Source organism: Mycetomoellerius zeteki, unplaced genomic scaffold (genome assembly GCF_001594055.1).
Source record: "Mycetomoellerius zeteki isolate Tzet28-1 unplaced genomic scaffold, Tzet1.0 scaffold164, whole genome shotgun sequence".
NCBI lineage: Eukaryota > Metazoa > Arthropoda > Insecta > Hymenoptera > Formicidae > Mycetomoellerius > Mycetomoellerius zeteki.
The window spans coordinates 149,162-164,689 of NW_017256594.1; the positions used below are offsets into that span (position 1 = coordinate 149,162).

The following is a 15,528-nucleotide window of genomic DNA, read 5'->3' on the forward strand; positions in this document are numbered from 1 at the left end:
TTGCGGTCTCCACCGCGAGTTTGCCCTCGCGTCGCGCAGACCTGCCACTCCGCCGGCTACCAGGAGTAACTGCACGTGCTCCGTGCCACGGGTACAAGGTGATGAGCGCCGTCCTGCCGAGAAGAGGAGGAAACGATCGAGGAATCGCGGCTACGAGCCTGCGACTTCTAACGGTGGCTTTTCCCGACAAGTCGGAAGTTGAACGCGTGGTTACCAGTGAGCCCAACTAAAGTGGAAGTGGAACAACAAGGACAAGTTAAGAAGGCTCTTCCGTGATGACGTTTGGCCCGAAGGAAGATTGACTGATAAGATTCTATGTTGGGATATTGCTTCTGTGCGACCGGTTACGAGTGCGATCCTGTCGACGGGATGGTTAAGCCGTGATCTTGATGATTGATTGGACCTTTAAAGGAATCTAGCAGAATGCGTGCGTTCTCAGAGTAAAAAAAGAAACATCTTCCTCGCGATTTCGTCAATAACAGAAGTCTGCACGTTGCACTATTATCAGAGCGGAATAAAAATAGAGGACGGACAACGCACGGAAAGAAATGCCGAGATAAAGAGCGGAATAGAGAGAAACTTTCCTGCCATCTGACGTGTCCTCGTAGGTGTACCATTATACAGTCAACCTCTTTTCCGCTCTCTTTTTCTTTTTTTTTTCTATTCGTCTTTCCGGCTTCGTGTCGCATCCACGTCTTATTGCTGTGAAAGCGAAGTCACTTCCTGCGTGAAACAAGCGTGCGACGCACGTCAGGACGACGTCTCGTCAGGACGAGGCGCGGCAACGCACGTCGTGCAATGTCGACGATTTGAACCGGGAGACCGGCAAGTACAGTATTGGGAAATATCGAGGTGAGCGGAGAACGTGGGACACCTTCGATGCGAAACTAGCTACGAGGGAAATCTTCGAGGAGATCGAATGCTACACGGAAGCTGAGGAGCACCACGGACCGATACCATAAAAAAATCAACAGGTACGTACAGGGCTACGTTTCCCTTTTCCTCTCGCTAGAAATACACCGTGATAGACGTTTCCGCGTGTAATTGTGGCCGTGCACGCCCCGGCTCGATAAATAAATTATCCGGTAGGTTTCTTACCTCCTAATTAGACCGATCCGCCTCGCGTTTCATTATTCGCTCGGTACCTATCGCGTTACGTCGCAACGTCCGACGGTAATTTAATGTCGACTTTCATGAACGTCGATGTCGTGTATTTGCGTATTGAAAAAAAACTCACCCCTCGTCGTAATGTACGTTCATATTTACTCATTGCCGACGTAAGGTCCTTGATTGGCTGGTGAACGACGATTAATAATTCTTACGGATATTTTTACCTTTTTGAACTGTATTTCACTTTTTTCGGAGTATTTACGATGATTCTAAACTTTCTCAACTCGTTGTTCGCTAATGCGCTTTACGTGATTAAGACCGGAGCACAGACTTTTGCATAACGCACAATGCATAATGAATAAGAAAATCAACCAATCAGAGTCTTTTATTTCATGGAAAGAAAGAAAATTTTAATTGATTTAAAAGAAGGATTTTAATTGATCCAGTTTTTTATGTGTCATGTGTTATGCAAGATTCTGCTCCCGCGTTTATCCTTGCAGTGGTTTTTACGTTTTAATGGAAAAGATATATTACAAAGGGAGATTATTCTTCATCGATGCGATAATAAAATTCAACCTAAATGTACTACATTTTCGAAGGTATCTCTGCGTTTGCACAGTGCACGTGTGTCAGCGATGCACCTCTTCCTTCGATATCTCGCATCGGAAATTCCTGCCGGTTACCCCGCAAACACAATAGAGTAGTAAGCCTTAAGCTTTAAGGAATTGACCAATCATAGTCGATTATACTTGTCACATTCGACTGTGATTGATCAATTTCTTAAGGCTTACTGCTCTATTGTGTTTGCGGGGTTATTGATACATGCGACGACAGATTATCTTTTATATATAGGATTTAAAATATTAAAAAAAAAGAAAGAATCTGGCCTTATCACTCAATGGAATCGCGGACAGAATCCTCGTAGAATATCATCACGTGAAACAGATTAAGCTGAAATCATCGTCGTGTATGCGTGCGTGTGCGATGACGCGACACGAAATCGGCAGTGCTAATTACGCGATAATTATCTAATAGCACGGTGGGGGACCGCGAGGGGGCCGTGAGACGGAAGAGAACCGAGAAGGAAGTCGCGGGGGCTGTGCTCGGGCATAAGCATGAGCGAACCCCGTGACTGCGGTGGTGGTCGCGAGGAAGGAAAGAGAGGGTGGATATATACATATACTTATTCGTTCGGGATATAAGCGATAAATATTAAAGTTCCTTATAAAGCACAAAGTTCTACCGCTCTCGTTCGCTCTCTCGCTCCTTCTCTCTCCTCTTCTCTCCGCCTGCACGGTGGGGGCCCTTGGCACGCCATCGCTTCATTTAAAATGCAAATTCGTCCGGATGGCGTGAACCACAGCGGCCCGAATTATTCTAATTACCCGCCCTCCCCCCTCGTCCCTCTCGGTCTCTCCTTCTGCCACCCGCGCCTCACGCCGATTTTTCTTACCGCGCTCTCGAAAGCTTATCCGCTCGGACACTCGGCGAACGGAAGCTCGAAAAATCTTGAATTTCAAAGTCAGCGTACTCCTCGGCGGTGCTCATCGACGAACGAGATAATTCCGTACGACACGATTTATGGAAGATGAAATGAACGTTGCTTAAGCGCAGTACGTCAATGTTAACCTTGAATATTGTTGCAGATAAAACGCACGTAAAGCGTACGCTTAAAAGTCAACCTTCCTGATTATGTATATATAATTTATTAAATGAAAAATGTTAAAGAAATATAATCAATTTGATATTTCTTAATTTCTTTCACATCAATAAATCAGGCAAAATCATTCCGTGATCACTTGGACTTCTGAATTTTTTATTCTTCCATCAAACCGACAGCGAGGGTGATAAATTGTAGCCAACGAAACAAGCTCTAATTGATACGGGATAATCCAATTCGAAAACCGGTGGCGAGGAAAGAAGCATCGGGATGCGATGACGACGAAAAGGTAACACATTCGCACGTTAGTCGTCTCTGGTATACGCATAAACGTGCAAAGTGTGCTGGAAACGAGTGTAGATTATCGTGGGTAACGTGTTCACGATCCGAGCGAGATGTCGTGCGCATGTAGGCCTAATATATTCAGATTTTTATGGCTGGTGGCGTATCGGTGATATGGCGGTCCACCCTCCCCGCGGTTCCCCCGTTTCATTCCCCCCCGACGTCGCTGCTGCAGCGAGGCCTTCCTTCACGTACCACTTAAAGCGCGGGGTAACCTAATGAATAAACAAAAACTAGATTTCGCTTAGGGCTTACACGTAAAAGCGTGACCTTACCGGCGATTTACCGCGGCCGCCGCGGTTCTCAAATCGACTCGAACTACTCGCTCCATTACCGGAAATCTCAGATTTACGAATCGATGAGAATGACCGATTGTGATTACATATATATTTTTCGTATTAAGCTTTAAGTAACACGCTTTTATTTTCTTTTTTAACGCTGATAAGATATAATCTCCTCGATTCTATAAATTTTTTACAAGAAAAAGAAAAGAAAAGTTATATTAGAAAAAGATTGTTCTATTAATAATGATTATGACAGACATAGATTAGAAAATATATTCAATAATGTGTTTTAAACAGGAATAGGAAAGGTTCTCTATCAAGAATGATGTTTAATCATTCACGATAATGATGACTTATTAACACTAGAAGTACTAATATTTCTTATTCACTAACAGGATCAAGCAAATAAATTACTATGTAAATAAAGGAAGTAATGAATGAATATTTTACTAGTATAAAGATATAAGTGTTGCAATGTCAAAAAATTTCAGAATCCTGTCTTTTATATAAGAAGTACTTTTATATAATATTAATTTGAAATATAGAAACGATCAATAATAATTGCAGTACTTCTGATATTAAAAATTTTTTAAACCGTTGAAGCAATAATTTTCTATACATCCATTTTTATTTTCTTTAAAAATTGCGCGCGTCGCGAAAATGCAACGTGCATTCGTGACGTTTGCATGCGTTTAGCGAGGAGAGCAAGTGGAAAAAGAAAGGGAAAAAGGTAGGGGGGCGAAACACGTGTTTGCGAGAGTAACATCGGCAAAACACGTGGCACGCGAGAAACGCGACGTTCACCGTGGCCTCCGGTTCGTTTGATTTATAATAATCGCTCAATCCTCATTACGAGAGACTTCATCCCTGCGGGACGCGGACCAACGAGATTGCCCGGCGAGCGTTGCCGTCGGGCCGAAAGTAATCCCGTCTCGTGACAAAAAGCTCATGCATTCTTCGCCGCTCGTCGTCGAGAATCGAGCCGCGATCGTAGACCGTATACCTTTAACGAGTAAAACTTGACACCTTGAAATCGCTACGCAGAATTTAGTAGCCCTTTGAGCTGCAATACATGTGCAATCCGCTTTTTTCGTAGAAGCCAAGTCTCGTCGCTTCGCGTGGTCGGATTTGCCATGAATCTTTATGAACTCATTTTACATTTACAGAGAAAAATATGTACGAAGGGAATTAATGAGAAACGGAGGGAGATTAGAAATTATTCAAACAACGCAAAGTCTAAAATCGAAAAAAAGTCTTTAAGACGTCTTACGTCCCAATTTTGGACTTTCTGTTAATTCTGGATATTTTGCCGAGCATGTCTTTTGGACGCGAAAAAAGAACGGTGTTCTCTGGATCGAAGGAATAAATTAGCGGTCGGAAAGTGGAGTATATCGTTACGAGGACACGGCGGATGATGGTTGGGCATGAAGAAATGAGTTTTCATCAAGACTCCACGCGGCGCACAGCCATTTCGACTATATGGATACCGCGTAACGTATGTAATAGTTACATCAGATTAGAACCTGAAGAGAAGAGGGCGAGCGTGTAACCAGGCCTAATGCCGGGGTAAGCATCGAGTCACGGGGGTGGAGGCGGATCGTACTTATTACACGTATATACCTCGAAACACGTCCCCGCTGTGCCACACACACACACGTACATACACCTGCGCGAAGGGAAGCAAGGGTAACTACGAGGGTAAGGAGTCACCGGTGGTCGTGCAAAGGTAGGCGAGGGGTGTTTCGGTAATCGTGCATTAATTTGCATCACAAAGTACACGCCACCCGCTACGCTACGCACGCATTCCACGTAGTTTTCCGCTCGCTCCTTCTTCTGTCCGGAGCGAGTTCTCAAATCGTCATTTCTTAGACGTTTGCGACAACCATGAGATATCGTTCTACTCCCACGTTAGACGTGAAAATGTCAGAGGGATCGGCTGATGAGTATAATTATAGAATATCTCGTCTACCGAACGACGATCCAGAATTTCGTGCGCAATGCGGTGCAATTTATGCAATTAGCGTAAAAACTGAAATATGAAAATGAAGTTGTTGGCACTGCTCGGAGAGCAGCCCCAACCATCGTCGTCGCCGTGATCTCGCCGCGATCGGTTCGGGAATGAGAGTCACGGTTTGCGGCTACCGGCGGCAATATTTTGCCGCGCTTTGCCTTATCGGTACGGTTGCATATTTAAGGGTTGCCATGTCAAGCGTCAAGCGCGCCCTTTGAATACATTTAAATTCATTAACGGCGAAGGCTATACTCCCGCTATACTCTATAATACGTCGCGCGGTAAGAAACACGCATATACGGCGTGCATGGTGCTCGCGATACGCCACTCTGAAGGCTCTAATACGGCGATGCGCACTACGTTTCACGTTGTACACACCGTACGATTTGCAGTTTGCCGTTAAGTCTTAAAAGACTTGCTCTGTTTCAGATACGGCACGTGATCGCTCGTCGCCATGCCGCATACTGGTGAGTAGACACTTGCTCTTCTCCGATTTTTTTCTGATTGAGATTTCATTCTTTCTCTAACTGGAACGCGTACCATTCACAAGATATCCCACAGCTTGCGAAATTTCAAACAGAGATTCTGTAAAAGTAAAATGTCCACTTCTGTTAATTTGCGAGAAGCATTTTTTTTCTTCAAGATCGCTTATTCGAAAATAATCGATGTCTAAATATTTATAGTTGAAGGAAAATTGAATCCATATAAACTAAGTCCATATAAAGAATCTATCATCGCAAAGTCACGATTTTTTATATACGCATCTATCTGAAATTATAAGTTTCTACGACTACTTCTCTGACCAATTTGGAATCGATCTTTTCTTGGTAAAAATGTCGAAGGAGATCGTGATTTATTGCAACTTTCTAATTGAATTAAACTTCAAACGGAGATTCTATTAAAGCCCACTTTTGTTAATTGAAGAATATAATAATTCTGTCTGTTTATATCTTTAAGAATTTAATTTGTGAAAAGCAGTTTATTTTCTTTGATAGCTTATTGCTAAAAGATTATCGATGTCGCGATATTTTCGCTGAGAAAAATTGAATCCATATAAACTATTGAAGAATCTATCATTAAAGTCACAATTTGTGGGATTGAAAATTCTATAATAAAATCAAGGGCAGTTTTCAATAAATAATCAAGTTTCTATGACAACACTATTTAACAATATTAATAACAATAATAACAGACTTAAATAATACTAATTATAATGCATTTTGGTTTTGTCGGGAATGTTGAGAAAGTAGCGACTAAAGGATTAAATCGTTAAATCGTTTTACAATGCTAATTCTTAAAAAGATGTCGCGTCGGCTCGTATACAGCCAGTTTGCTAAATAGCCAATCTCACCGCGCGATTCGATCAGCTTCGCTTCCTGATTCATTCGAGACGGAATGTAACACGTCGTTATGATTTCTCTGGGACGGGGTCAGCTACCGTCGCGTCGGCGAGATCACAGGTCGAAATCGGTGATGAAAATAAAAATTTCTGCCTTCCTTCTCTTCTTCTATAGAAGACAGTCCTGCTTTCCTGGCTGGCTCAAGGCTAAATTACGCTTTGAAAGGCAGTTTGACAGTAATTAACGAAGAATTTTATACCATGGATCGAACGCCGACATCTATAGGCCTATTATTAAACGAGTATAATTATAATCTACCGTCTTTCCTCTCTGTTTCCATCCTTGCTACGCTGGTCTGATGCCCGTGTAAAGAATCCTGCCCGGATCCCGATCGAGCGATCAATCTTTTGCTCTTCCGGCGTCGCAACTGCAGCAAGAAGTCTTCGAAAAAACTAGAAAAAGTATCCTCCGTTCCGGTCATCATGGTCTTTCGGATTGGGATTATTAATATTGTGATTAATTTCGCCAATGTATCTTGTTGACCAAATAATTTGCTTAATATAATGTTTTGCTGACAGTCCTTAACAACTTTCCTAAATCATTTCTCTGGCGAAAATAAAAATCGGAGTGTAAGTCGAATGTAAGGAAAGAGTATAATAGAAGGGTAAATAAAGCTTCTAGGAGGCGTAAACGCTTCTTTTATGTTTCATTGTTACCATTTTCACCTTCTAGAAGCTACGTTCACGCTTCTATTACTCTCTTCTTGCATTCGATTTACGCTCCGATCTTTATTTTCGCTAGGGTTTGCGTAAACGAAATGTAATGAAATCGTAAAAAAACTTCCAATGTACTTAACGATTTTGCCGTACAAATTATATACGGGTTGTTTTTATACTGAAAGTGCGTTATTACAGTGAAAAATTATGTAGATTATAGAGACTATATTTGGTTGGATGATATTATCAAGAATATTAAGATTCATAATGCATTTTGCAGATTCAATGTTACTTTTAATTATTAACGAGATCATATTACATATGTTACTTCTTAATTATCAACAACATTTAAGTCGCAGATAATCATTGGAGCGATAAGCACTTAATAACAGCCGCCGTAGTATCCATCTTGATGCACTTCCATTTAAGGCTATCTCTCGCATGTGTTCTTTTAAGACAGATGATGACGGAGCCGATAGTGCGAACGAGTTGAACGGTGACCGATGCGTGCCAATTCGAATTGGCAAATCGCGATTCCCAGTACGATGTTCTCTCGCTCTCGTCAGAGAGAAAAAATCTGTTAGCATAGGCACGGATCGTGATTACAGGTAGGCAGGTGTAGAGTTTGGTTAGGGCCTAAATGGCCAGTGCGATAGCGATCGTTGCTGGTGATTGCATTAGCCAGCTAATTCTAAGCTTAGTCAGTATTATATCACGAGAAATGGCCCTATGCATTCGTCAGAAAATCTTGCGCTCGTAGTTTGACAATTTGCACTCTATTAAGAAAATGTAAACAGAAAAAGAATATAAATATAAAAGGAGATAAAAATATTTCGATATCCTATAAAATTATCTCTAAAATATATAGTTACTCTGGAAATATTGGTCGATAATTACTTTAACAGGTCTATAAAATTTTTTCAACTTATCAAAAAAAGCAGAAAAAGTGAGAGTGCATCAATATTATAGATTGATATGATTCTTGTACACTTTCTCTCTCATAAGAATATACATAATATAGATTTCTAAAACAACTTCTAAATTTTTAAATATTTTTGAATCGTGATATAGTAATTCTTAATTCTCTCTCTCTTAATTACTTTATGAAACAATATAATAGTATTGAAAAATTAACTATTTTCTTGAGAACCGATTACATAAAATAATTTAATCGTGATGAAAGTTTATGGCATACATGATTAAATAACAAGAAATTTTATATGTATTATTTCTTCGTAATTATTGTTGTTTAATGAACTGCCTACGCATTTATTCGATAATGGTCATTAATGATCAAAAGTCATGGTTAAAACGCGAAGAAAAAAAATATTGAATTTTTTGCTACGACAAATTTATGGAGAATTATGTATATTATATATAATTGCAGTTTTATTTAACAAAATCCTTTTAATCTAAATTGACATCTCTACAAATTGAAATCTCTACAATATCGACTAAAAATTCAATCAAGATCACTTCTGATAAATTAATTGGCGTTTTAGAAAAAACGATTATTATAAATGTATTTTGCATTGCAGTAATATTCTTAAAAAAAACTTAAATAATCTAAAGAATCTAAATTTTATTAAAAATCTAAATTTCAAATTTATAATCCGGAACTGTAAAAGATATTTACAAACATTTGCTTACATGGAAAGAACGGTTTTACCGAAATGTCTAAAAATTTAGCTAAATACAGATTTAAAAATAATTTTGTTGGAATATTAAAATAATTATGTAGAAATTCAAGCATGATGAACAATACTGTAAAAAATTTTGATATTCTAAGAACTTAGTTTGAGCGTTTTACATAATTATTTGGATAATTTAACAACGTTACTTTCAGATTTATATCTAATTAAATTTTTAGATACTTCAGCAAAACCGTTCTTTCCATGTGAAATAAACTAGGTATAATGATCTAGGCAATAATTAGATGAAAAGAACAAGATAATTTAAAAAATCCAATGGTTATTCCGTAGACGGAAAGTGCACTTAAAGTGCTCATCACTGGAAAAGTTGCGCATTTAATATGGCGTGTAGTATCTATTTAATAAACTAGATCGTCTGCACATCCAATCTGCGTTTACGAGAAGCCCGCGGTTTATCGCGTCTTTAATTATTGCAAAGGCGCCTTTATTAACATCCCATGCCGTTATTAGAAATAACAGTTATTTTAAACGCGATTACGTTCTCGTAGCAGTCTATAACGTAGTTCTGAGTAGCTTTTTTTACCAATTCCATCTTGTTCGCCTTTTCGCTTTAGCTTCTTTACAAATCGTGCGTTTCCGGTATTCCGATTTCCGTGCTTGCGTTTTTTATCTCACGTAAACGAGTGGTTCCAGTGCTACTTATGATGCGCAACCAGAACCACCGCCCGTTACTGCGCGATTCCATTATTTCGCGGATCCACCGGCAGATTTGCAGTTAGATAAAGATGCCATTTTGGCCTGTTTTTGCCGTAATAATAATTTGGCCCGCTGCACTGTGTCCGTCGCTTACGCGTTGTCGTCCGTCTCCCGTTGTCCGAAATGCCGTAGCGTGTATAATTTTCGTGGTGCAGATTAGTATGCCTGGCAGAACGAATGAAGGGCACATTAAGGGATAAATGATAATTAATCAATTACATAAAAATGATTGAACAAACGTTAATTTAGCGGTACGCATCAAGTCCAAAGTTAAGAAATTTATCAAAATTTATTTCTTTAATTCTTCATTTATTTATTTATTTATTTATTTATTGGTAAAGAAAATGCATCGTTCGTGACGTGTATCGAGTATGTGCGGGTTCAATATAACCGCTAATGAATAAGGCACATGCGAGCACGCGAGACGCACATTCTCCGGAAGTAATTTCTCCAAAAAGTAATTTCTCCGAAAATGAGTCTTACCGGCTGTGTGTCCCTGTCACCAATCGAAAGACCCTTAAATTATCCAATAAGGACAATCCGTCACGCCTTCGACCGGTGGTCATTATCAGCAATTCCCACTTCGTGCGAGCTCGCCGCTGTGAGCGTCACGTCCGTTCTCACTCTCGCGAGGACGTCATGAAATTGTAGAAGCATTTCGTAATTTCGGCCGGGACATGTAATGGCTCTTTCGCAGATTGCGCTTACACGAATAAACGGCTAATGGGCGCATTAATTGGGAGAGATTTTTATCTCCCAATTTAAAAATCGTACATATATGTATACATATATTATATATATAATCTATTAGGAAGGAAAATTATTAGGAATTATCCCAGATATAAAATCTCAGAGGCATATAAAAAACTTGGCATCAACAAGTATAATCGTGCTGATCGTTTGCTTCCCAGAGCGTGGAAGCTCGTTCGGGGAAATACGAGAATCACAGGAGTGATCGCGATCGTCTTGTCAATTAGCCCGTAAAACGCCAAATAAAGCTCGAATTAAAGAGGAATCCGAGAGTAATGCCGGTGGAAAAGATTGACGAAAATCTTTTCTTTAGCTCGAATACGCGGCCGCTCAAAAGATCATTATTTCTCAAGCTGGTTTGGAGGTCTGTCGGCGTCAGTGATCGTGGTAATGACATAATTAGTCGGCGCGGATAATAATTAGCGATCGTCCTGGGTACGCATGGTCGTACGTGCATCCGGACGGGTCTACGTGAAGGCGCGTGGCTCGATTTATATAAGTCGCCCATGGCATTTATGCTTTTGGTCTTTTTTGCCCTTTTATATTTTCTTTCACGAAGGAGAGGCCGTTGTTAGTTACGCCGCTTCTGCGTGAGGCCCTTCTCTTTCTTTTTTCTTTTTCTTGGTTCCAGTTACGTCGATAATAATCGCCGGGGAATAAAACCGATTATTCCCATTACGCGGCAAGTTATTATTCGTTAAACTCATATATGACCGACAATTATCTCCATCGATGCATCGATGCAGAACTGCAACCGGGCCAGATTGCTTTACATCCTTAGGCGTCCCTCCTCTGTCTGTATTGCAACAATTATTGCACAACATCAACATTATGGCTAAAGATTTCTAACTTCTCATGATAGGATTATCTTATTAAAATGTAATTATAATTACGAAAATGAATTACATATTTCATGTGGTCACTCTATGGCATAACGACGGATTAATTAAGACACGCAAGAGTGTTTTTCTTCGAATCCGAATTTCACGCTGCCGAAAGTCGTTGGTGCATATTTAAGACTAGAATTCAACTTGGAATAGCAAGCTGAATATTAAGCGACAGAGATTCCCATGAAATTCCGAGCGGTCTGTAATAATTATGCCGTTAACTTTGTCGACATCGAGAGACGATCCGAAAATTGAGGATTCTTCGAGTGTGAAATAAGCTGATCGAGGATTTATGATGCAGTTTTATGCACAATAGTGAGCCTGTTCTACAGTCTTTCCGAACTTCTAATCAACGTCTAATGTCTCGTGAGAAGACAAACGGAAAACTATCATATATAACTCAGATTTTATTCGACGCTTTAATGCGCGTCTTAGGTTGCGGATCGTTTAAGCCGTTCATTTTCGACGGCGGAACATAAAATTGGTGATCAATTGGCGTTTTTATTCGCTCACGGCGAGACGGTCATTATGGTTTTACGACACCACTGCGGGGGTATAATATCGGTTTTATAAAATTTTCGACAAGTCGGTTGTACGACGTGTCGCGCATGCAATGCGTAAATAACTTGTCGTTTGCCGTGATTTAAGTCCGCAACACATTGTGCATTTCATATTCACGCGCTGCTGAATATGAAAATTACGCGATTACACGTTTTATGAATATTAAGAAGAAAACAAAAAACAAAATGGTTTCTAAAACGACCACTTGCGGAACTTGGTCCTCGTCTTAACGTTTCATCCCAATTAACTTTTACGCTTCACCGACGGGTCTAAACTTCATTCTGAATTTTCGAATTATGTTAATTTTTTATCAGTTCCTACGTTTTAACATACGACATTTTAAAGTCTCCAAATTTTAATGAACAGAAAGTTGTTTCATAATAAAGTATCACCTAATTACGTATTTAAAACTTGAAGAAGTTTTGACTAAACTTCGGTGCGAGGAATAAAATGACGATTCGCATAAACAGGAAGTTAATAATAATTTATAGCGTCTTTTCTCTCACACGAAATAAATTTAGTATTTCATGGAAGATATCTCCTAGCAGTGTCGAAACAACATTTAATTATAATATTTTTATTGCATAAAGCCAAACAAAATAATTACAATATTAGATTCTACCGTTAATTGCAAACGACCTTCGAGTATAGACGTTGGGATTTCGTTGCAAACGCTACACGATCTTCCTAATATTACTGAAAATAATGACATGTCTTTGCCGGACAAAAAGGCAGGGAGGGAAGGTTCTTTCCGTGATATTCGTCGTAACAATGTCATTAGAGGACCAGCCAGGACCACACGTCAGAGGATGCACCTGCCGACCTTCCCCGACGACCGCGAGCGCATTATTAGCAGATTTCCGACTGTCCTCCTTTGAATCGATAAACACCTTTTGCCGTTCAACGCGAAATCTTGAATCGCTACCCGGCGTCAGGCAGACTTATCGCACCATCGTTATGTCGCCCATTAACACAATAACGCGACTGACTGACTGACTGTTCTTCCAGGGCAAGCCGGGGTGAATCAATTAGGCGGCGTCTTTGTGAACGGCAGGCCGTTGCCAGACTGCGTGCGCCAGAGAATCGTGCAACTCGCCATGGTCGGCGTCAGGCCGTGCGATATTTCTCGACAGCTACTCGTGTCCCATGGCTGCGTCTCCAAGATACTCACGAGATTCTACGAGACGGGAAGCATCCGACCTGGCAGCATCGGCGGAAGCAAGACGAAGGTGAGATTTTATCCTAATCCGTGATTTTAATAATATCTACGTAGCAAGAACGGTTGAAGTATTTAGAAATTCAACTATTTTAGATACAAATCTGAAAATAAATTTTGTCGGAGTGTCAAAATAATTATGTAGACGCTCAAGCAGGTTTCTAGAAAGTCAAAACTTCTTACAGCATTGCTTATGATACTTGAATTTTCTACAAAATTATTTTCAGATCTGTATCTGTCTAAATTTTTAGACATTTCAGCAAAATCGTTTTTTTTTATACATTAGAACGTACAATCGCACGCCTTTTTAATTGTAGTTATAGAATTTTTTATATCGAAGTATTGAGTCATTTTGTTGTTATTATTATTATTACAAATATATAAAAATAAAAATATTTCATGTAAAAATATTAGAATAAAATATGAAGTATTTTTAATACCAAATTTTTTGGTAACTTATCTAAAAATGTATTCAGATATTTCACAAGGAAGAGATTTAATAAACTTGCGAATTTTTTCTTAGAGAAAATTTAATCAGAATAAAAATTATTTGAGAATGAGGATTACAGATTGACATAAAATGCGCGTAAGGATAAAATTCAAGAAAAGATTAATGTCGGTGGTTCGCAAAAACACGTTAAAACGAACGATCACGCATCAGCGTGCCTTAGCGGGCGGTGGCTCTGATGAGAGTTAGTCCTCTCCCTGCACATACAAAGTCAGATGTGATTTTAAGTAAGGGCTGCGTTTTGACCATGCGTGCAATTATCCAAACACTTCGCAGTGCGTATAATCAGCATTTGCATAATTTTATGGCTTTGCACGCTTTTCTTGCTGATATTAAGTGATGTCCCGACGTCGCGCTATAAATTAATCTCGATCGATATTAAAGAGAAAACTGCCGCTTTTGTTGCGACGTCGCGAAAGGAAATTACGTCTCGTAATCGAAATCGATTTCGCGAAATCGTGAGACACATTGACGCTTCTATCGTTCGATCGTAATCAGACTCGTGAAGCTTAACGACAAGACGCACATTTTTATCATATAACGTACTCGCGTCTGACTCGGAAACGCCATTTCGCCCCCCGGGTGCGCATCGCGAAGCTGTACCGACGCTCGTGGTATCGCGCACACATGCCGCTAATGACAATATAATTGCACGGTGCGTACACGCATTATGCACTGAGAATTTCTTACGATGCGCCGACCGCGGACTGTTACTCTGTGCTTAATGAATTTATTTTAATAACGCCGCGTCGGCGTGCATCGACCTTCCTTAAGTTGCGAGCTGGAGTTTCGTACGTCGATGAAAGAGAATGGAACGAAAGAGGCAAAAGAAAAGAGAGCGATAGGTAGATAAAGGTGTTTATTATTATTGTAGACCAAGCTATCCAAGAATATAAAAATGACAAGTAAAAAAGAAATGAAATGAAAAACGGTGACACAAAATAATAAAGTCTACAAAGTAAAATAAATAAATATAAAGATGAGAAAATAATAATAATAAGGATAAGATAGATAATGAGAGCAAAATTGTAGACAAAAGAAAAGTAAGGTAAAATTTTTAACAGAAATGAAAATTTAACATATGCAGAAAAATTAAAGAGAGAAGAGGAGATAGAGAGAGAGCTCTTAAAATTCTGAAGGACATTTAAATTCCGGCTGCAGTACGAGGAGGGGGGCCGATTACGCGCTCATGTAAACGATAGTCATCATCTGCCATTACCGGCGTTCGTTTTATTTCACGTATGTCAAAATAGTCCCGTGGCGAAATAATGGTTGCGCGTTTAAGCCATACGGCTTAGTCCTAAAGTCTTTTTTAACCGCGATCTACGCGATCAGCCGAATTCGTCGCTTTTTCTTTTCCTCTTTACAAGTAAACGGCAACCTTTGGTAATTTGGGTGAGAAATTAGGAAGACATACGAGCCCCCTTTGGGGGAAGCGAGCTTACACGAAGGATCAAGTCGCTCGTCTTGCACGCGTAACGTATCTTTGCCCGCCCACCATCGTGCGCATATAAAGGATCTTCTTTCTCGAGGAGATCGTTAGATAACATGCCGAGTCGGTGGCTCGTCACTATTCCTGTCTGTAAGTGGCTTTTACAGCAATTTAAAATTATGCCGATAATTAAATAATGGCTACTAGGTAAACCCTTTGATTGCCTGGCAGTATTAACTCGTCGGGCCCTCCGAGAACCGGCATTTAACCGCCTCTTCCCCGTTCTTTCCCTCCCGACAATTT

The 15,528-nt window shown here is 39.9% G+C and overlaps 1 protein-coding gene across 1 annotated transcript in view; it reads left to right on the plus strand.

Annotated features, from left to right (window-relative positions):
* Positions 1–659: 659 nt before the first annotated feature.
* The window catches only part of Poxn (paired box pox-neuro), a 24,321-nt gene continuing 9,452 nt past the window's right edge, over positions 660–15,528 (plus strand). The window contains exons 1-3 of the mRNA XM_018445765.1: positions 660–974; positions 5,837–5,874; positions 13,078–13,298. Coding sequence (XP_018301267.1) covers positions 5,862–5,874; positions 13,078–13,298 — 234 coding nt within the window. The 5' untranslated portion in view covers positions 660–974; positions 5,837–5,861. The remainder of the gene's footprint in view (positions 975–5,836; positions 5,875–13,077; positions 13,299–15,528) is intronic.